This window comes from Manis pentadactyla, chromosome 4 (assembly GCF_030020395.1).
Source record: "Manis pentadactyla isolate mManPen7 chromosome 4, mManPen7.hap1, whole genome shotgun sequence".
In the NCBI taxonomy this organism is placed as follows: Eukaryota; Metazoa; Chordata; class Mammalia; order Pholidota; family Manidae; genus Manis; species Manis pentadactyla.
The window spans coordinates 172,668,099-172,689,992 of record NC_080022.1 but is presented as its reverse complement, the minus strand read 5'-3'; the positions used below and the strand labels follow the sequence as shown (position 1 = coordinate 172,689,992).

Genomic DNA, 21,894 nt, shown 5'->3' with positions numbered 1-21,894 from the left:
GAGAAATCAAAGGAAATGGGGGTGGGGTGCTGGAGGATATGGGGAAGAGGCAGGAGGGACGTGCTTCCAACACATTTCTTGAAACCGAGGTTCTGAGCCCAGGGGTAGCCAGGCAACACCTCAGATGAGCTGGAGAGGTCTTTCCCACCAAGTAAGAGCTTTACAGTTCAGTCTGTCTACCCCCCTACTGTCCTGCTTGATCCTGGAGATCAGCAGCAGCTCAGCTATGTGAGCCTGGCAAAGGGAAGGAGGTATAGGAAGCATCAGAGAGGCTTCAGTATACCCTCCCAAATGGAGTCAAGATTAGGCAAAGCAGAGGATGTTGAGAAAGGGGCTTCCCCAGCTGTTCCCACCAGGACCAGTATCTCCTTGGCCCTCACAAACCCTTTTACCAGATTCACAGACTGAGGTGGGCTTCCCCTTCTCTCTCTCTCTCTCTCTCTCACACACACACACACACACACACACACACACACAGCCTTTGCACACATCCACAGGGCACCCATGCTATGTACACACCACACACACATACACATACACACTTCACCATACACATCAAGACTGTTTTAAAAAAAGTCCCAAACCTATCCCCTAAACCCTCCCCCTCCAAGAAATGACAACAGAGACGGCAGCCGAGATCGGTAGGAAACGTCTCGTTGACAGCTCAGAGCTTAAAAAAAAAATATATACACATATATAAAAAACACTTCTGCCCCCTCCCCCACGAATGGGTCCAGGCAGCTCCTTCCTGCAGGGGCAGGGGAGAGGGCTATGGAGCAGCACCTACATTCTCATAGGCGCCCGCCTCCTCCTCTCCCAAGTTCCCTGCCTCCAGTTCCAATGTAGGTCCAGGCAGCAAGCTCCTCTGGGAAGGGAGGGGTCCTACCCCCCCCCAGCTATCACCCTCTCATGGGTTGGGCTGCAGGTGTAGAGGGCCTCTCTCAACGCTTTGGGACCCCCACCCAACTCCCAGGTCCATTGTCCATGCTGGAACTGCAAGTGCAGAAGACGGGTGGGCCGGGCGGGTCCAGTGGTGGCTCAGTCTGATGGTCGCACTCCTGGAGGGCCCCCCAGGGCTGATGTCTCTGAGGCTGCAGAGTCCTGGCCTGGGCTCCTCCAGCCCCTCCCCCCACCATATTTTGTTTAAAAAAAAAGAAAAGAAAAGAAAGTAGGGGAGGCCAGGGGTGAGGGAGAGAACATGGGGGAGAAACAAAGGTGGTGAGTTTGGGAGGGAGCCCTGGTAGGGGCCGGGCCTCAGTTGGAGTCCGAGTCCGAGGAGTCCCCGGAGGAGGAGGAGCTGGAGCTGCTGCCCTCTGACTCATTGTCCTCGTCCTCGTCGTCATCCTCGTCGTCGTCCTCATCTTCATCCTCCTCCTCATTCTGGGGGCGGGGGGAGGCAGGGAATGTGCAGTCACCAGCTGGCCACCCTGGGGGGGCCCACCTGCCCCTCCCGCCGTGCCCCGTCCACCCCACCTCATCCCCGTCCTCGCTCTCATCCTCGCTGCTGGACTCGGAGGAGTCCCCGCCATCCTCGGAGGAGTCCCCGTTCTCCTCCTCCTCCTCCTCTTCATCCTCGTCCTCGTCCTCCTCCTCCTCTTCATCCTCCTCCTCGGACTCCTGGGGAGGATGGAGGCGTATCAGACCTCTGCCACACCCCTCCAGGCACCGCAGACCCCCACCTGCCCCCAAGTTTGGGAAGAGCTCCTTACCGACTTGGACTGTAGGGTAGTCCGACTGGATTTGGGGTTCGGGCCTCGCAGCTTGGTCATGCTCTTACGTTTCTACAGGAGAGGATGGGGACACAGACAAAGGGAGCAGCCGTGAGCTCCAGGTACCTCCCGCCGCCAGCCCAGCCCAGTGCCACCCTACTCCCAGACTCACACTGGAGATATACTCTTTATATGCTGCACGGTCCTGGGGAGACAGACTCTGGGGAAGAAAGAGGAAGAGAAGATTGCAACACTGCCCCAAACTCCTGCTAACCAGTGCCAGGCAATAGGTGAGCATTTATGTGCCACCACCCCATCTGTACTCCCATACGTTGGGTCTCTGTGGAGAGCCCCTGGAACCTGAGAACGCAGCTCCAGTGTTTCTGCTTTAAGATGTCCTGAATCCTTTTCTAAGCCACCCTGTCCTAAGGCTACTGGTTTTCATGTCCCTCCTGTTGCTGTACCCAAATGGAAGCTCAAATCAGGGCCTTCCTCAACTCAAAGAAGCCCCCCATAACGATTCCCATAGCCTGGCATTATCACTCCCATCCAACACCAAGTCCACAGCTACTGATGGGACAATCTGGAGCTCGCCCAACTTCTGGAATACCTAAAGCCTGCTCTTTTCCTAGGTCTTTGACCAAACTGCCTAGGTGGCTGGGAAAGGCATGGGTGACTCTCCCCACTTTACAGATCTGACTTTGAACCAAGGTGCAGAGGGGGGGCTCAGAGACTGGGGGCCAAACCAGAGTCTAGGAGAGGTCCCAGATGGAGAAAGGAAAAGGTAGTCTGACTTGGACTGTTCTACTTCTTAGCTGTTGATATTAGGTAAGTTACTTAATCTCTCTGAGCCTTGGTTCCCTTATCTTCGATAGGAATCATTACCCTGTAGCACTGCCGGGACACTGAATGAAATCATGAATGCAAATCAATTGGCACGATGCCTCACTCTTCCCCTGCCCTCTCACCTTGACCCAGAGGTCCAGGTGCACTTTGTACTGCTTCTGCTGCTCCTCTGCCAACTTTTTGTAGTGCTCCTTCTGGCTCTGGGAGATGCGCTGCCAGCGGCTGCCAATCTCCACCATACGCTCCTTGAGAGGCAGGTGGTTCAGCTCCCCGTTGGACAGCAACTCCTGGGAGAACTTCTGGTAACCGTTCCTAGGAGGCAGGGGTGGTGCAGAGGGTCAGGATGCCAACCAAGCAGTCCTCCAGCCTGGACCCTGTCCACCGCCAGGGTAGGCTCCAGCCCCCAGACTCACATAGGAGGCTTCTTAGGTTCTCCCTGGAACTTCATCTTCTTGGATGAGTTTGTAGCAGCTGGTGGTGCCCGCATCTCACTCAGCTCTCTCTGCAGGGAAGCCGGGCAAGGTCACCCTCATCCCATGCGCCATCCCTGAAAGATTTCTACCTCTTGCCCCATGCCATCAGTGCCTTAGCAGGCTCGCCTTTTATATATCAGGAAGGAGGAGAAACTGAGGCACAGCCAGGAAGCAACTTCTTAACAACTCACACCTATGTCAGGCACTGTTTGGAAGTGTGTTCATAGTTGCATTAACATGACTGGTATCACCCTGATTTTACAGATGTGTGACTGAGGCTCAGAGAAGGAAGGTAAGGGACTTGCTCATGGCCACACAACCAAGGCTGGGTGGGACTTCTGGCTCCAAGCCTCCCACGGTTAAGGAAAGCTGCCCAACCAAAAGGATGCTTCTGAGTTTTATGTGGAGGGAGGTGGCCCCAGCTCCACCCCACCCACTGTGCTAACCAGCAGGCCCTTCCCACCTCATATCGCTTTTGGTCTTCAGCTGCCTTCTTGATCCACATCAGTTTTTCCTTCTTCTCCATGTTGTTCCAGGTCATCTCCATGGCTTTCAAGGCCTTCACCCGGTCATTCTAGGGATAGGCAAGGATGTCAGCTTTGGGAGGGGTCGCCTGGGGATGGAGGTGGCCTGCATGGGCAGGCTGCAGAACCCCTTTCCCTCACCCTGCTACCTTGAAGCGGGCCAGGTAGTCGCCGATGACACTCTGTTGCCAAATCTCCTCGGCCCTCTTTGGTGACTCTGGCAGCTTGCCCCGATCCTCACGATCCCCACCTGGCTTCCTCTCAGACTGGGCCTTCAGTGCTGCCTCACGGGCCTTGTACTTGGCCTGCAGAGGGACAGCAATGGGCATCAGCCTTCTGGTGGCCACCTCCAGGGGGCGTGCGTTCACCATCCAGCAGCTGAAGGCACCTCCCCCTCCCCCCCACTCCACCATCGGCACCTCCAGGGTGGGGCAAGCAAGAGGCGTGGGCTGGTGCAGATGTCTCCAGCCTGGGGCTCAGCCCCACCAACCGCTCTGCTCCCTAGGGAGCTAACAGCCCTCAGCAGACAGCTTCCCACCTTCCCGCTTCCTGGACTCTCAGCCCCACCGTCTGAGCCAGGCCCACGTGTGGCTCATGCTGGGCAGGGGTGAGGAAGTGCAGCTAGCCCTTCTGGGAGAAGCGGCCCAGACTCAGCCCCACAACCCCTCTGGTCTGGTGGGCCTGACCTTCTTCTTCTCTGACAAGTCGTTCCACATGCGGGCCAGAAGGCGGGTCAGTTCACTTTCTGAGAGCTCAGGCCGTTCCTCCTGCAGCTGCCGCCGCTTCTCTTCAGAAAAGATGAACATGGCTGACACGGGCCGCTTGGGCTTCTCTGAGCCGCCCTGTAGGTGCACAAAGAGGATCAGGGTCCATGGGTGTTGACAAGAGCCCCGCCTTCCCTGCCCCAGTGCTGTGTGGTCATGCTCCCAGCCTACCTTGCCCCCTTCCTGGGAGGGCTTCTTAGAGGCTGGGCCAGTGGCTTGCTTCTTGCTGATGTTCAACATCTTCTCCTCCCCCAGGACCCGCTGCTGCTCCTCCTCAGGCAGGCTCTAGTCCAGGGAGAAGAGGTGTTAAGGGGCTGCATGCCTAGGTCCCAGGCTGTCCTGAGGACTTTGCCCACCAATCTCCAGGCCTCTCTGCCCAGTGCCCCACCTAAATGAACACTTACCTCAAGGAAACGGAGCAGTTCCACCTCGTAATCTTTTTTTTTCTGGGAAAGGAAGGGGAGTCAAGGTCAGTCTCAGGGCGGATCTTCCAGTGCTTGGGGAACAATAGCCCTCAGGAAGATGTCCAGAACCTAGGGCCTAGTGTCCTCCACAGACGGAAAGCACAAGGTCTGAGACCGTCTGCCCAAGTCATGTCTGACCAATGACTGACTGACGGTGGTTGGGGTCGGACCTCATGCTTCAAACGACCGAGGCAGGGCCCAGGAGTCTCCAGAAGTCCTTGCCACACAGCTCACCTGGTCGCACTTCTTGTGGTAAGCATCTTTCTCCTTCTGGGAGAGCAGCTTCCACTGCTGGCTGCATAGCACCATGCGCTCTGTGCTGGGCACATCCTTCATGTTGGCCATTAGCTCTGCACAGTACAGCGAGTAGCTGTTCCTATCAGAAGAGGCAGGACGGGAGGAGTGTCCCTGTGAATGACCAGGGCAGCCCAGGGCAGTGGGCTTCCTCACTTGCAGAGCCTGGCTGAGGTCCTTCACCGGCCCAGCTAACTGCTCCCTTGCCCACTCACCCACCCGCCCCAGGGCAGCGCTCACGGAGGTGGCTTGGTGGGTCGCCCATCAAACTTGTCCTTGAGCTGGCGTTCGGCCTTGGTGAGGGTGGACTTGGTGATGCCCTCCTCACTGATGTTCAGCTCAGGGTGCTTCTGGATATAGTCACGCATAATCTCCTGCAGAGTGAGGTGGGGGAGGATGGAGGGCAACGGGGTGTGGGGTTAGTCGGGGCTGGGGAGGGGGGAGAGCCGCTGGGGAGGGGAGGCAGGGAGCAAAGCTGGGGGTGGCCGTGTGTCTGCTGTGTCACACGAGATGTGGTACCCTGCCCTGCCCTAGCCTGAGATCTCATGGGGGGAGGGGCGGGGGCCTAGGGGCAGAGGTGAGGGGCCCAGAAGGCCCCTCCCTCAGTGGAGGGATGGAGAGTGACTGCCTCCTGCAGAGTGCGGAGGCCAGAGTCAGAGGGCAGAGGCTCGTGAAGAGCCGGATGGGGAGGAGCGCAGCGGAAGCCTAACCTCGTACTCCTTCCGCTGCTCCAGGGCCTTATGAATCCATTTCAGCCTCTTTTTGTCCGAGAGCTGAGACCACTGCTTCCCCAGGGAGTCCTTCACCTCCTTCGTAGTGGCCTGCAAACCAAAAGCCGTCAGACACACACAGGCAGCCAGGGGCAGGGGGAGGGGAGGGGGACGGGGGCACAGAGGCCCCCACCCCCTCAGGCCACAGGAGGTCACACAAGTGTCCCCCACAGGCCAGGAGGGGAAGGTAGAGAGGCGGGGGTCCCGCCTGGGTGCAAGGGGGACAGGCTCACACACGCTCGCACGCACACGCTCGCACGCCAGCTGGCCCAGGCCCTGTCCATGCAGCCCACCCCTGGGGAGGGGCCTCCTCTCCTGCTCCCCTGCACCGGCTGACCTGGTGCGGCTCCCCCCACTTGCCACCACCGTGCGCACTCCGCCCCCTCCCCTTGGCCGGACACTCACATCTGGCCGCACTTTGAGATACACCTTCTTCTCATGGGTGTACCACAGCTGCTGGGGGGTTTTGGGCTTCTCAGGGATGTCCGACTTCTTTGCATTCTGGATTAGGTCAGGGTGATCCTCCCTAGCCCAGGCATGGGAGCAACAATCAGCAGGTAGAGAAGGATCGTGCTAGGGAGGCCCCAGCTACTGGCCCCACCCACCAAGGTTCCTAGGCCTATTAACTGGGCCTAGCAGGACAACAGCTGTCTGCTTTCCCTGACCTTGAGCATGGCCCACTGAGGTCTACATGTAACCCATCCATCTTTCATGCCTCACAGAGAGCAGGCTCAAGGCTCTGATCAGTGTTGCCCTATCCTGCCACACCCAGCGCCCTGTGGCCCTCCTTGGGCTCCACTGCCTTACCTGAATCGGGCCAGGTTTCGCTCGAACTCCTGTTTCTCTCTCTGGAAGTCCTGAATATATTTCATCTGGGGGGAGGAGGGGACGGGGTCATCCACGACCCAAGGCCTGAGCTATAAAAGTCACTGAGTCCTCCTTGCTATTTTGCCTCCCAGTGGGTAAGGTAGACTAGAGAGAGCAGGAGCAGGCACAAGATGGCAGCCTGCGTTCCAGTGAGCTGGTGGGACTCAACCGTAGCCCAGACTGTTGGCTTGGAACCACAGACAGTGAGAGCTACAGGCATCTCCCAGGACACATCCTACATCCTATTCCCTCCTTTTATGAGAGGGAGAGTCCCAGAAGGGGAACATGGCATTACCCAGTTACAGTGAGCAGTGACATGGCTGGGATTCCCCATGACCCTACCAACGCAGCTTTCCCCAACACCACAAACTCTTACAATACCAAGTCACGAGAAGGTGTGGCCTTGTCCCTGTTGCTTCCTACTACCATGTGGTAGCTGGTAGTGGTCTGCTCCCTCAGAGGTGGCCCACAGGGCCAGGGGCAGGCTGAGTCCAGCTTCCAAGGCATGAGGGCAGATTGTGTTGACGGGGACCCAGGATCAGTTTTTGTAATGCTAATGACATCTTAATAGACCTGTTTCCCGATTTTGGATTCCCCCCCCCCATCTACTCCCTCTGGGTCCCTGGTTATCCTTTGCACACCTCCACCATTCTGACCCACTCCCAACTCCCCTTAACCATCACCTCCTTCCTGCCTCCCAGCTCTTCCTCCAGGCTGCCTGCCTCCTCAAACCTTCCCTCCCTCAGCCCACTCGTTCTCTGCCCCTTGGCTTCTCCTCCTTCACCACCCACTTTCATCAGCCAGGCCTCCCTTCCCACTATCACCTGCTCCTGCTCTGCAGCTTTCCTCCCTCCCCACATTCCTCACTCTTCCTTTCCAGTGTCCCTCCCTCCCTTATCCACCTCCTGTCCTGGCTCCTGCTCAATGTCCATCTTTCCTTCCTTTTTCCCCCAGTTCCCAAATCAGCCTTGGATGGGGTCAGGGCTCATGGTGATCAAGCCCAACCCTTGCCTCTCACAGAAGAGGCACCAGGTACAGGGAGAGCAGCAGCCCCACTTTCTCCTGGAGTTCCTGCAGAAAACCAGGAGCAGAGCCCAGCCTCCTCTGCCCCAGTCTCAGCCCTCAGCACACTAAACAGCAGCTTTTAGAGCAGGAGGGAGGCACATAGATCAGGCTCACCCTCCACACCTCAAATAAAGACCAGGCCCAGAAAGCTAAGTGACTTACCAAAGGCCACACACACAGCGGTTCAGTGGCAGTCAGGAGAATAGGCCCATGTCTTGTATCCGCCAGGCCGGCACCCTGTCCACTCTACCACATAGTTTCTCCCATCCCTCTCTGGTCCTCAGACCTTCTGCCTCTCCCTCCCATTCCATCAGTGTCTGGGTGTCTCATGTACAGTTAGCTCTGCAGTGTCTCCATCAGAAAGGTCAAGAACTCCAGCCAATTCATCCTCTTGCTCAGCTCAGACAGCAGTTGCAGACAGCTGGTTTTACCCAGCCAATTAGATCCTTTCTTGGGTAAAGAACCAAGGCCATGTGAGCCCACAGCCAGAGTGCACAGACCAGGAAAAGAGCTACTCACAGTGTGATGGCTGGTGCCATCTGCCGAGAGCCGGTTATGTACAATTTTTTTCCCTTTCCTGGCAAATGTGCCTTCCTGTCTCTCCTGCTTCCCCTCACCGACATCTCTCCCTGGCTCCATTTCACCACCCAGCATCTCCTCTTAGTGTTCATCTCTCTGCCCACCCCATCTTGTGTCCTAGCTGCAGGCTCCTCCAGTGATGTGTTGCCTATCTCTGTGAGGGACCACCTGACCTCACCATGCTCAACTGTGTCCACCCCTGCCCAAGAGGCTGGGGCAACCTCTGCTCAAGGTTAACATGAGACCACAAGGGACAACATGCATCCTCAGGCAAATGTGTATATGGAGGAAGGAAGCCCAACTAATGTGTGGATGTGGCAGTGAGAAGAGCATTAAATAGGGAGTTGTGAACACTAAACTGAAGTCCCGGTCTGGTGTCATTAGTTCTGTGACTTGGGTAACGATTCCCTCCCAAACCTCAGTTCCTTTCCCTCATAATTGGGATAAGCCCTTCTCCTGGAGTTCCCTTTATGAGGAATATTGCAAGCATCAAATGAGATAATGTGGGGAAACATCAGAGGGTAAACTGCTGTGCAGGCCTAACAAAATGCATTCCTGGGAGCAGAGCTCTGTGGAGGACTCTGCAAATTGTCTGGGGGTGAGAGGTTGGTCTGAGCACTTGCCTCAGTCTGGGTTATACCTTCGACTGTGCCGTACAGTATGTGGGCCTGGGAGGGGGTGGTCAGGTGGAGCTACCCAAGACCCTACACTCTGCTCTGCTGACCCACCCATATCCCTGATGCCAAGTCCCTCTAAGTACTGCCCCCCAACCCAATGGCTGACCTACACTACATCAGCTGCTCCCAGCCGCCTCCCTTCCCCCACTTTAGTCCCCTCCCCCCACCTTCTTCTTCTCGGGCAGCTCTTTGTATTTCTTGGACAGAATCTTGGTCAGGTCCAGGTTGCTCATCTCAGGGTGCAGTTTTGCGTATTTGGCCCGCTTTTCCATGAAGAAGCGGAAATAAGGGGTTAGGGGCTTCTTTGGGAAGTCCGGGTGTTTCTGGAAGGAGGGACAAGGTCATGGTGAAGGTCAGACACCATCCATTCTTTGGACCATTTCTCTCCTACCCTTCATGTTCCTCCACCTGGAAACTCACCTTGAGTTTTTTGCCTTTGTAAGGATTTTTAACATGTTCCTGAGCATCAAGGATCAATTCTGTCAACGTACGGAACTTCCTCACCTGGAGGGAGAAGGGAAGTGAGTGGAACGGGAAGTTCAGAAAAGATAAGCACCCAGGAGCATACCCCCATTTCTAACAGATCTCCTCTACTTCCCACTAGACTGAATTTATCAAAGGAGGAGAGGCAGAGGCCAACAGCCACACAACTCAGGAAGCCCCTGGCACCCAGGCAGACACCCAGGCACTGGCCCATGCTTACTGCAGAGGCCCAGGCAGTCAGTACACACCAAAGGACAGCAACAAAGTGACCACCTGACCTCGATGTGGTTGTCCATGCCAGCACCTCATTCAATCCCCAGAACAGCTCAGGCGACAGAAGCTCCAAGACGGTAAGTGTTCAAGGCCACAAAGCTAGAAAGTGGCAGAACTGAGAACTCTAGGCCAGTGCTGTCAACCATGCCACCTCCCAAAATGCACAAGGGCGACCACATGAGCACCTCGCCTGGTCTTTTTCCTTCCTGTTTATAGGCTTGTTTCATCTCCCCCACCAGGAAGGCTGAGGCAGGGGTACATGTATGCATACATCAGGAAGGGGAAATCAGTTACCTCATTAGAAATCTCCACCCATTTGAGCTTGCACATATCTCCAGAAAAGTCTTTAAATGCTACTTTTTCCCAGTCCATATGTGACTCAGTGGTTTTGAACTTGGAGCTGTCATTGGATGGTAGGTTGTTCTTCATGCATTCCAGCAAAGTCAGCATATCTTCCTGGGACCAGCGGTCTGCAGAGGGGTTAAGAAAGGCGATCACGCCTGGCTTATGCTATCTCCCCATCTGTTCCCCAGTCTTAAGTGTTCAACCCTTCCTCCCCAGAGTTTCCCAGATCCTTGGTTACCTTCCCTCTAAAGGTACAGACAAGAAAAGAAAAACTGTGGTCATATAGATTAGAGAAGGGACTCTAGTCCAGACAGCATCATACCTAGTAAGCCTGGCTTACTTCAAAGCTATTATCATTTCTAACATGCCAGGCTGCCATGGGCCTCCGTTTATTGTGGGGAAGGGGAGGAAATGAAGCTACAATGATTCTGGGCCCTGAGGGAAGACAGCTAGCTTATCGGAGAAGGAAGGGAAGGAAGCAAGGAGGCAACACATCTAAATGTGTCACCAAGTTCAAGTTCTAAGTGGATACCCTAAATGTGCAAGGATTGCGGATGGGATGTGGGCAGTAAGGAGAAGTCAGGCAAATGTTTCCCTCCAGCATAGCTGGAAACCAACATTAGAGATATGTATGTTCTATCAACCCCCTCCCTCTAGGCCCCTCAAGGGAGACCAAAGAAGAATTTTGGGCAAGTAAGAAAAAGCAAATGGAAATGAAGAACCACACAGGGCAGCTGTGAGGCAGAACAGGCAGGTGGGCAAACAATCTCAATGCCCTTCCCTGAGTTGAACCTCCAGAACTGAGTTGTCTTCTCAGTTGAACTCCCCAGAGAGGAAAAAAAAAGAGGGTCTGGACCAACTATTTCCAGCCACTGAAATGCAGCTCCAGTGAGGTTACTGTGGAGGGTGGCTATCCTGACAAGGTAAGCTGGGACAATAGCTACCCAAGGCTAGGAGTCAAAAGGGCTCTTCATTTGCATTTGCATCTTGGAACCTGGGCCAGGGACACAAGACAAGTCACATGGATCCATAATCCTTTTTCCTCTCAATGCCCAGATGAGAGGATGCTCACTGCCAGATGCTCAACCTCACCTTGCTCCCTGCCCCCATACACACTGGATCCCTACTGGACAGGGTAGGGTCTAGTTATGTATCTATCTCCATGGGTTGGAGCCTCAAACCACCAAAACACCCTTTCTCTCCACCTGTCTCACCACAACCTTGTCCTCCTCTTCATAACAATAAAAGCCTGGAAAGCCTTCCCAACCCCTTTCTCTTTCCTCCACATTCCTCATCCTTCCTCCTATTCCAGGCCACTGGGCTAGACTCCTGGCTGACTGGGAACCCCAGAAGGAAGGTTTGCACATGCTGCCTCTTCTCAAACTTGGGGGGGAAGGAGTATGAGAAATACTTTTTATAGGCTCAAAGCCAAATGTTTGGAGTTTAGTTAAACCCCCAGTGTGAGATATGCTTGACTCTTATAAACACTAAGGACCACCCCCTACCATCTCAATTCAGAGACAAATCCTTTGGAAGAGGAGTGGGCCCTGCAGGCAGCCCTGTGAGAAAAGAGGATTTAAGTTAAAGAGGGATGAGGATGGGAGCTCCTACCTTGGCCTTTGGGGGCGGCCATTTCCAGGTCTGTGGGGCAGTCGGCTTCTCCGTTCATTCTCTAGCCGTCCAGCCACCTCCTCTTGCTGGCCGGGCAACCCGGGGTCAAAGCGACCTCAACCTTTGGAAGAGATATGTCCCCAACTCAGGCGGGCTGAGAGGTAAGGGACTTTCTGTTCCTCCCTCCCCTTTCGGGGTAAGAAGGTACAAGTCCCCAATTTCATAGAGACTCTGCCAAGACCCTAGAAGACTTAATGGATCGGTCCGTGCGCGAACGCCCTCCTCTTCCTCCTATATCCCTGTCCCCCACCACCCCCTGCAACCTGGGTCCGCGGCGTGCGCCCTCCCCTGCCCACGCAAGAGGCTGCTTCCAGCTCCCGCGTGCAGCTAGCGCCCGCCCTCCTTCCCCCACCCAGGCCGAAAAAAAAAAAACTCCTCCTCCGTACGCCCGCCCGGGGGAGGCCCCAGGCTGGAGGGCGGGGGAGGAGGAAGGGCGGGTAAAGGGCGCGCGCGGCCGCGGAAGCGGCCGCGCGCCACAGTCTCCTCCTCTCGCCTCCCCCCGGCCGGTTACCCCCGCCTCCGCAACCCGGCGGGGACCCGGACGCCGCGCAGCCGCCGCCAGCCCCGGAGCGCAGCGGCCGCACCGCCCCCGGGGACCGGATCCGGATTCCCGCGACCCCCCCTTTCGGGCTCCCGACGCCGTCCCCGCCTGCCTGGGCGGGCAAGCAGCCGGAGAGAAGCGTCCTAGCCTGCCCCCCGCCCCCGAGCCACCCACCCCGGCCAGAGGCGCCGCTACCGTCCAGCCACCGCGACGCGCCCGGAGGATCCCAGCGCAGAGGCGCGACCACGGCGGCAACCGTCGCCTCCTCCCCCGAGCTTGCGGCCCAGCCCCGCCGGCGCCCCCGCCCCGGCCTCCGGGGAGCCGAGCCAAGGAAAGGGCGGGAGGACGGCGGCCGGGAGGCGGGGGCGCAGCGCTCACCGGCCCCGATGCCCCCTCCGGCGGCCGGCGAGAACTGCGCCTGGCGGCTCGGAGAAGCGCGGGCTCCTCCGCCCGCGGCCGGGGCTCGGCTCGGGCCTCGCTTCCTGCCCTCCCCTCCCCCGGCTCTCGGCGTCCTCTCCAGTGTCCTGGTTCTCCCTGGCCCAGTCCCCTGCTGGGAGATCGCCCTGGGGCCCCTCCGGGCGTCCACCGCATTCGCGGGTCGCTCCCCGCCGCCCGACCCCGGCGCGCGTCCTCAGCTGCCTCGGTTACCCGGAGCAGAGCGGCCTCCACGCTTCCCGCTCCAGCGGCTCCCTCCCCAGCTCTGAGCGGCGGCGCCCTCCCCCGTTCGGCCGGGCACAGCCGCAGCTCCCTCCCGCGGCGGCAGCGGCTCCTCCTCCGGGCGCGGCGGCGGCGGCGCTGGGCGGCGGCTGCTGCTGCTGTGGCGGCGGTGGCTGCTGCTTGCTGCTCCTCGCGGCGAAAAGCACAAAGCACAGCGCCCTCCGCCTGCAGGCAGCCCGCCCGCCGCCCGCCCGCCGGCCCCGGCCTCAGCTCGCACACCCCCTGCCGCCGCCGCAGCCTCCGCCGCCGGAGCGGGGAGGAGGAGGGAGAAGGGAGGAGGAGGAGCGGGAGGGGGGGCAGGAGAAGCGGGGCAGCGAACGCGTCCTTCCCCGTAGAGCGCACACCGACCCCCGGGGAGCGAGCGCCAGCCCGCCCGCCTCGCCGGCTCCGCTCCCTCCCACAGCCTGCCCGGGCGGGCTCCGCGGGGGGCAGCTGGGAGGAGGGGCGGGAGCTTGGGGGGACCCGGGCGGCCGAGGCGGAGGAAAGGAAGGAGGGGAGGGGGTGGTGGTAGTGGCGGCAGCGGCGGCTGCTGCTGCTGCCGCCGCCGGGGAAGGGGGGGCCGGGGCAGGGAGACACGCAGCCGCCCGGATGGCGGCGGGGCTCGGAGCCGAGGCGGGCGGGCGCCGAGAGCGACCTCGCCAGACCCGCGGGGGAACTAGCAGGCTTCGCCGGCGCGGGAGGGAGGGCGCGAGGCGCGGCCGCAGAGAGGGTGCCGGGAGGGCCCCCAGGCGGCCAGGGAGGCTTGGGGTGCCTGCAGCCTTGCTATGGAGCTCTCCCCGACGTCCTCCCAGCTCGGATTCGGGCTTCCATTGCAACCCTTTCCCGCCTCCCAAGCGGGCGGTCCGCGCCCACCCTCGTCCCCGGACCGTGGCCACCAGCTTGGGGCGCACGCCCGCCGATAGCGGCGCCAGGCTTCTTCGCCTACCTCGCGGTTCCCTCGCAGCCGAACAGCACACACACGAAACTTAAAAAAAAAAAATTACCTCTACAAAATACTCTCCCTGCTAATTAAAAAAAAAAAAAATTCCCTTCGCGCCTTACACCCAGGAAACGGCGAGGCGACGACGGGTTCCGGCGTTGAAGGCTCTTTGGGAGCCGGTTCAATCCAGCCCGGCATGGCTCCCCGGGCCTGCCCGGGCGCATGGAGATCGGCGCCGCCGCCACTCGCAGCAACCCCTCTCCCCCGAAATCGGCCGCGTCGGGGCTCACTTACCGAGCGTGTAAGAGAGCGCGGGCCAGGGATACCTAGGGTTGCGGCGGGCCGAAGAGCCGAGCCGCAGCCGACGCCGGGGCAGCGAGTCGCCAGACAAAGCCCGAGATGGCGAAGCGGAGCGACGGCTAATGGCGAGCCCCACGCGCCGCGCTCCGCCCGCCCCGCTCCGCCCGCCCGCCCGCCCGCCTCGGCGCAGCGCAGCGCCGCTCCGAGCGCTCGCCCGTCAGAGCCTCCTCGGCGCCGCCGCCTCCCGGGCCACCCTGGCCTCGCCTGGCCCCTCCGCCTCCTCCGGGCGGCTCAGCCTCACCCCTCCCCTCCCTCCGTGTTGGGGGCTGCACGAAAATAAAAAGAGAAAAATGCTTTTTTTTTTTTTTTTTTTTGCAGGGCGGCGTGTTGAGACTTTAGGGTCTTGCCCCCAGCTCGCACTCACCTGCGGAGCCTCCGGGATGGCTGGGGGTGGGGGCGCGCGGGGCTGGAGCCGGCGAGCGCGGGTTGAAAGCTAGCCAAGCTCTGCAGCGCCCGACCCGGGCGTATACGCCGCCGCCAGTCCCCGCAGAGAAGTCGTCCTCCTACCCCCGCCTCCATCGCTCTGCGTTTCTCTTCCAATCAGCCGGTCGCTTGGCGGCTCCTCCATTCTCCGGCCAAGCCCGCTGCGTAGAGCGAGCTCCACTCTTCCATCTGCTTGCCCGGCTTCTCGCTACCCTGCCGGGGCCGGCGAGGCGATGTGAGGCCGGAGGGGGATTTGCGAGGGAACCTGCCTCCTTTCCCGCTCCCATTGCTCCCCTCGTGCTGCTGCCTCCTGCCTCCTGCTTCTCTCCTGCGTCTTTCCAACTCTCCCCTGTCGCCACTGGTGTGTCTGAGTGTGTGCGCGTTTTTTTTTTTTTATTGCTCTTTGCTTTTGCAACCCTGAAGCCGGGGAGGGGGGCCGGGGGGGAGTTACCAAAAAAAGCGAGAAAGAGCTTTTAGATTTGCAACACACTGAAAAACCGGGGGAGCACCTCGCCGCGTCCTATCTTAGTGCCCCGCGAGGGCCTTCCGGGTTTCAGAGCGAGCTTCTCGTTCTCAGTGACCCTCACCTCCTCCGGGTTTAGGATCCGAGGAGTTCGGGCACAAAGTTCTCCCCCAGGGCCGTAGCAAGGGGTGTCAGGGTGGGAGTTGGGGAGATTTCTCGAGAAGCAGCAGTTATCCTTCCCACCCCGGCCTTGGTGGCTGGGCCAGGGTGGGGGTGGAGAGCAAAATCCCTGTGGGTTTGAGCGACGGAGCTTCCGGAGCGAAGTCGGAGTCAAGCGACCGCGCTTGGCGCATCTCCCCCTCGGTCTCTGCCTCCTGTCCCCTGCCAGCTCCCCCTTTAATTTTTTTTTTTCTCTCTCTCCTTTAATCTAATTTCTTCCAACTCCACCTTTGTTGTTACCGGCGTCACGCCTGGGCCAGCCAATCCCCGCCACGCAGTCAGCTTGTCAAAAAGGCTCGGCCAGCCCTGGGAAAGCAGGCCGCGGGCGCTGCCCCCCCGGCGGCGACGGCGGCGGGGATCCGCGAGGGGAGCCTGGCACCCGGCCTTGCCGCCGGAGCAGCAGCCGGGCAACCTCCGCGTTCCACCATCCTGCGGACCGGAGGTTGAAAGACCTGGGAGGGGACCCCCATCCACCCTCCGACGGCTGTGTTTCTGCCTCCGCTCCTCAAAGGAAGAATTATCGGGACGCAGGGAGCCAGAAGACTTAAGACCGCCTGCTTCCAACAGCCGAGCCTACTGTTTGGGCCATCGCTCCGGAGGCAGCGCCATTGCTCCCGGCTTCCAGGGCTTCCAGGCTGCCAGTCTCCCGCACCGACACGGCTACTGCCCACATCTCGGCCAGTCGGCCACAGTCCCTTCAGACCCTCCTCTGGCACACAGCCTTCTCCATCACACAACGGCCTTGCTGTTGCTGTAATTCCTCTTGTCTCCTAGGAGAAATGACATTCCGTTCCCAGGACTTCCACAGTCCACATCTGCCACGTTTCACAAACGGAGGAAAACCCTGTCAAGATCTGGTGTGTCCGGATTTTTTAGTGGGCAGGAGAGGCCGCCTTTAGTAGGAGAGGCTATTTACCTTAACGCTAATGAATCTTAAGCTTCACGACCCCTCATTTGCAGGGCTTGTGCAAAGCCCTGTACTTATTTTTGATTCATCTTTTGGTATTATTTTTGTTAAAGAGAGCTCCCCCCCTTCTTTTTACAAGTTTTGACCCCACAAATCCCGCTCTGTCTTTGGAATGTACACAACATTTTGTGTAGGATCAAGCCATCTCACACCGTACGTGAATCGAGCAGAGACTGACTTTCTTGTTTTAATTGGTGAAGAGTAAAGGGTTTGGAGTCAGAAGTCCCAGCTCCAGTTCTCACCTTTCACCACCTTCATAATAGCAGCGTGTGAGTTTGATCAAGTCACAACTTTACCTGATCTCAGTTTCTTTGTCTATAAAATTAGAATAGCAGTTCTTTCCTCTGCTTTCCTCCCCAGCAGTTGGAAAGTAAAACTGTAGGATACCCCACAGTGTCACTTGCTGCAGTTACAGTGGGAGAATCTTAGGTCCCAAGAAATTTCTAAGTCTTTCACACACAGATTTGGAGTCCAGGTGTTGAGGCTCCTGGCTCTGAACTTCTTGGCTGTGCCATAGCACCTTTTGGTAAAGTGCTTTGGAATAAAATAGGGTGAACATGAATCATAAGAATGATTATTATTGATTTTTCATTTCTTGGGCAACAAAAATCATGGCTGGCACTCTTCCCACTTGGAAACCAACTGGCTTATTTTACATCTACTGTGTCCCTGGTGAGGTCAGGAGTCTAGGACTTGGGCTATGGGCCAGAGATGAGAGAATCTGCAGAGATGAGAGAATCTGCCCTTGGTCCTTTTTCTTTAAGCCCCTTCTCCCTGTTCATCTCGTATCTCCCAGTTGTCTTTCCTCCATCTTGAAGCAGAGCCTTAGCATTCCACAGCCCCAGCCCAGGCTGGTGACAAGGCATAATCCTAGCTACTTTCAGCTTGTCCCCGGTCCTTCCCTGGATTGTCGGTATCCCAGGACTAGTTCACATAAAACCCCTAGTGTACCTGGAACACATTAACCACAGTGTAGTACTTGAATTCCTAGTATATATGGAGTAATTTAAAATGGTATACAGATGAACATACTATTTCAATTATATAAAATGCATATATATATTTAATGTGTATTGGAAATGTTCTGTTTTTAAGTTTTTCTTGAAGAGTTGACAAAGACTTTTTCTCTTTTAAGCTACTGTCCCTTATTTATTTATTTATTTATTTATTTATTTATTCTTACTGAGGTGTAACTTACAGGTAATAAAGTGCATACATCTTAAGTGTACGGTTTGATGATTTTTACATATATATACACAGTATACATATTGCATATATATACCATGTAACCGTGTAACCCACCCAGATCAAGATATTGACTATTTCTAGCATCTAGCAAGCTCAGGCAAAGTCAATTTTCTCCTCCAAATGTCATTGGTATTTGAGCTTTATTGCCATTGAAATAGCCTGTTTAGCCTGTTTTTGGAATTCATATACATGGTGTCGTGTCGTACACTATATACTCTTACAAATGGTCTTTTTCATGCAACATTATGTCTGAGATTAATTTATGATGTTGCATGTAATAGTGGTTTATTCCCTTTTGTTGCTATGTAGTATTACATTGTAGAAATACACCACAATTTATGCTTCTACTTCTAAGGGCATTTGGGTTGTTTTCAATTTTTGACTATTATGAATAAAGCTGCTTCAGACATTTCATGCATATCTTTTGGGGAATATATTCATTCCTCCTGAGTATATTTCTAGGAGTGAAATTCCTGCATTATTACATGTAAATGTATTGAACATTAACAGATATTGCCAAATGGTATATGGCCAGTATTTTTAGATTTTGGCCATTCTGAGATCTCATTATTTTAATTTGCAGTTCCTTAATGGCATATAACGTTGAATATCTTTTTATATGCTTAGCTGCCATCTGTATATCTTTTTTGGTGAGCTGTCTGTTCAGATACTTTGACCATTTTTCCATCAGGTTGTTCATTTTCTTATTGGTGAGTTTTAAGAGTTCTTTGTATAATTTGGATAACAGTCCTTTATCAAATGTGTCTTTTGCAAATGTTTTCTCCCAGTCAATGGCTTGTCTTCTCATTCTCTTGATACCGTCTTTCAGAGAGCAAAAGTTTTTAAATTTAATATCCAGTTTATCAGTTATGTCTTTCATGCCTTTGGGATTCTAGCTTAAAAAGTCGCAAGGTCACACCCAAGGTCATCTAGGTTTTCTACTATCTTATCTTCCACGAGTTTTATAGTTTTGAGATTTACATGTAATTCTGTGATCTGTTTTGAGTTAGCATTTTGTGAAAGATGTAAAGTCTATGCCTAGATTAATTTTTTTGCATGTGGACGTCCAATTGTTCCAGCACCATTTGTGGAAAAAATTATCTTTGCTCCATTTTTGCCTTTGCTCCTTTGTTGAAGGTCAGTTCACTATATTTATGTGAGTCTATATCTGGACTTTCTATCACGATCCATTGACTATTTGTCTATACTCTCACCAGTACTATACTGTCTTGACTACTATAGCTTTATAGTACATCTTGAAGTCAAGTAGTGTCAGTCTTCGGACTTTGCTCCTTTCCTTTGATATTACATTGGCTATTCTGGGTCTTCTGTCTCTCTGTACAAACTTAAGAATCATTTTGTCAATATCCACAAAATATCGGGATGGGATTTTGATTAGATTGCTTTGAATCAATAGATCAAAATAGGCAAGAACTGACATCTTGACATTATTGAGTTTTCCTATCCATGAGGAGGGAAACCTCTCCATTTCTTCTGTTCTTCTTTGATATCTTTCATCAGAGATTGGCAGTTTTCCTTATGTAGCTCTTATACACTTAGATTTATATTTAATTATTTCAGTTTTTTGAGTGCTAATGTAAGTGATAATGTTTTTTTCTTCTTATGTTGGTTTCAGGGCTACAACACAGTGATTCGACAATTATAACACTCAGAATGGTAAGTGTAATTCCCATCTGTCAATGGACAAATGTTGTGTTTTTAATTTCAAATTCCTCTTGTTCATTGCTGGTATATAAGAAAGTGATTGACTTTTGTATGTTAACTTTTCATCCTGCAATCTTGCTGTAATCATTTATTAGTTCCAGGAGCTTCTTTTATTGGTTCTTTCAGATGTTCTATATTGACAATTATGTCATCTGCAAAGACAGTTTTTTTTCTTCCTTCCCAATCTCTGTAACTTTTCTTTTCTTTTCTTCTCTTATTGTATTAGCTAAGATTTTCAGTACGATGTTGAAAAGCAGTGGGGACATCATTGCCTTGTTTTCAATCTTAGTTGGAAAACTGAGTTTCTCGCCATTAAATATTATGTTAGCTGTATGTTTTTTTGTAGACATTCTTTATCACATTGAGGAAGTTTCCTTCTATTACTAGTGTACTGAGAGTTTTGATCATGAATGGGTACTGAATTTTTTAAATGCTTTTTCTGCATCTATTGATATGATATGTTATGTAATTTTCCTTCTTTAGCCTCTTTATGTGATGGATTACACTAATTGATTTTCAAATGCTGAACCAACTTTGCATACCTGGGATAAATCCTATTTGGTGTAGTATATAATTCTTTTCATATATTGTTGAATTCAATTAGCTAATAGTTGGTTGAGGATTTTTGCTTCCATATTCATGAGATATATTATTCTGCAGCTTTCTAGTAATGCATTTGGTTTTGGTATTAGGGTAATGCTGGTCCTCATAAATACATTAGGAAGTATTCCCTCTGTTTCTATCTTCTGGAAGGGATTGTAGAGAATTGGTATAATTTCTTCCTTAAATATTTGGTAGAAATCACCAGTGAACCCTTCTGGATATGGTCCTTCCTGTTCGGGAAAGTTATTAATTGTTGATTCCATATCTTTAATAGACATAGGCCTGTTCATGTGGTCTATTTCTTCTTGTGTGAATTTTGGAAAATTATATCTTTCAAGGAATCGGTCCATTTCACCTAGGTTATCAAATTGGTGGGCATAGAGTTGTTTATAATATTCCTGGATTATCCTTTTAATATCCGGGACATCTATAGTGATGTCTCTTTTTTCATTTCTGATATTAACAATTTGTGTCCTCTCTTTTTTTCTTAGCCTGACTAGAGGCATATCAATTTTATTGATCTTTGCAAAGAACCAGCTTTTGGTTTTGTCGATTTTTTTCTGTTGATTTCATGTTTTAAATTTCATTGATTTTGACTCTGATTTTTATTACTTTTCTTATGCTTAATTTAGATTTAATTTGCTCTTCTTTTTCTTGTTTCCTAAGGTAGAAGCTTAGATTATTGATTTTAGGTCTTTCTTTTCTAATAGATGGATTCAATACTATAAATTTGCCTCTAAGCAATGCTTCTGCTGCATCCTACAAACTTTGATGTTGTATTTTGTTTTTGTATTATGGTTCAAAATATTTAAAAATTTCTTTTAAGATTTTTTCTTTGACCAATGTGTTATTTAGAAATATGCTGCTTAATCTCCAGTGCTTTTTGGGATTTTCCAGCTATTTTTATGTTGTTGATTTCTAGTTTAATTTCATTATGGTCTGACCATACAGAATAGACACTGTATGATTTCTGTTCTTTTAAATTTGTTAAAGTATGCTTTATGGCCCAGAATGTGGTACTTCTTGGTGAATATTCCATGTGAGTTTGAGAAGAATATGTTATCTGCTGTTGATGATGAATAGTCTATAAGCATCAATTATAGGCAGTTTATTTATAGTGCTGTTGAGTTCAACTATGTCCTTACTGATTTTCCACCTGCTGGATCTGTCCATTTCTGATAGAAGGATGTTAAAATCTCTAACTATAATAGTGGAGTCACCTATTTCTCCTTGTACATCTATTAGTTCTTTCCTATGTGTTTTGACCCTCTGTTGTTAGGCCCATAAACATTAAGGATTGTTAATGTCTTCTTGGAGTATTGACCCCTTTATCATTAAGTAATGCCCCTCCTTGGCTCTGAAAACTTTTCTTGCTCTAAAGTCAGTTTCAGCTCTGTCTGAAATTAATATAGCTGTTGTCACTTTCTTTTGATTAGTGTTAGTATGATAGATCTTTCTCCATCCTTTTACTGTGAATCTATATGTATCCTTATATTTAAAGTGGATTTCTTGTAGGTAATATATTGTTGAGTCTTTTGTTTTGTTTTGTTTTTGGTAACATAGGGACACAATTTAATGGTTCTAATATTTTTTGTAGTTTTTTTTTTTACAAGTCAGGTGCCATAAACATTCAAATAATCCATCCTTTAATAAGTGTGTTTATAACATCACAAGAATTAAGATGAAATATAAACCTTCTTACTTACAGTTTATATACTGATTAACCAAATCACAAATATCACAAATAAGTGTTAAATTGTAACAATATAAAGAATAAATATTCAGATTCTTAGTAAAATCCTCCTTTGACATTTTTTAACTTATCATTATTCTAAATGATCTATGCAGAGTTTTTGGAGGTACAAGAAGGTACCAACAGTACAAAGCAGATACAAAGCAATTTCA

General features: G+C 52.7%; 2 protein-coding genes across 7 annotated transcripts; one reads left to right on the top strand and one right to left on the bottom strand.

The window, feature by feature from the left end:
• Window positions 1-638: 638 nt before the first annotated feature.
• Window positions 639-14,841, bottom strand: UBTF (upstream binding transcription factor). Of its 6 annotated transcripts, none has more exons than XM_036883158.2 (21): window positions 14,706-14,841; window positions 11,745-11,865; window positions 10,083-10,258; window positions 9,453-9,536; window positions 9,200-9,355; window positions 6,652-6,716; window positions 6,250-6,370; window positions 5,785-5,895; window positions 5,315-5,448; window positions 5,015-5,156; window positions 4,721-4,762; window positions 4,488-4,601; window positions 4,239-4,394; window positions 3,702-3,857; window positions 3,492-3,602; window positions 2,969-3,057; window positions 2,678-2,867; window positions 1,882-1,929; window positions 1,710-1,781; window positions 1,474-1,617; window positions 639-1,380 (listed from the first exon to the last, which is right to left on the bottom strand). In XM_036883158.2, exons 2-21 carry the CDS (start codon window positions 11,800-11,802, stop codon window positions 1,255-1,257), a joined length of 2,295 nt encoding a protein of 764 aa, XP_036739053.1. In that variant the 5' UTR covers window positions 11,803-11,865; window positions 14,706-14,841; the 3' UTR covers window positions 639-1,254. The 6 variants fall into 6 exon arrangements, with proteins under 6 accessions (XP_036739053.1, XP_036739048.1, XP_036739049.1 ...); XM_036883153.2 differs by lacking the exon at window positions 14,706-14,841 and adding an exon at window positions 14,276-14,605; XM_036883154.2 differs by lacking the exon at window positions 14,706-14,841 and adding an exon at window positions 12,994-13,118.
• Window positions 14,204-16,975, top strand: LOC130683272 (uncharacterized). Its single transcript, XM_057499531.1, has 3 exons — window positions 14,204-14,280; window positions 14,695-15,125; window positions 15,707-16,975. Exons 1-3 carry the CDS (start codon window positions 14,204-14,206, stop codon window positions 16,201-16,203), a joined length of 1,005 nt encoding a protein of 334 aa, XP_057355514.1. The 3' UTR covers window positions 16,204-16,975.
• The last annotated feature ends 4,919 nt before the right edge of the window (window positions 16,976-21,894 follow it).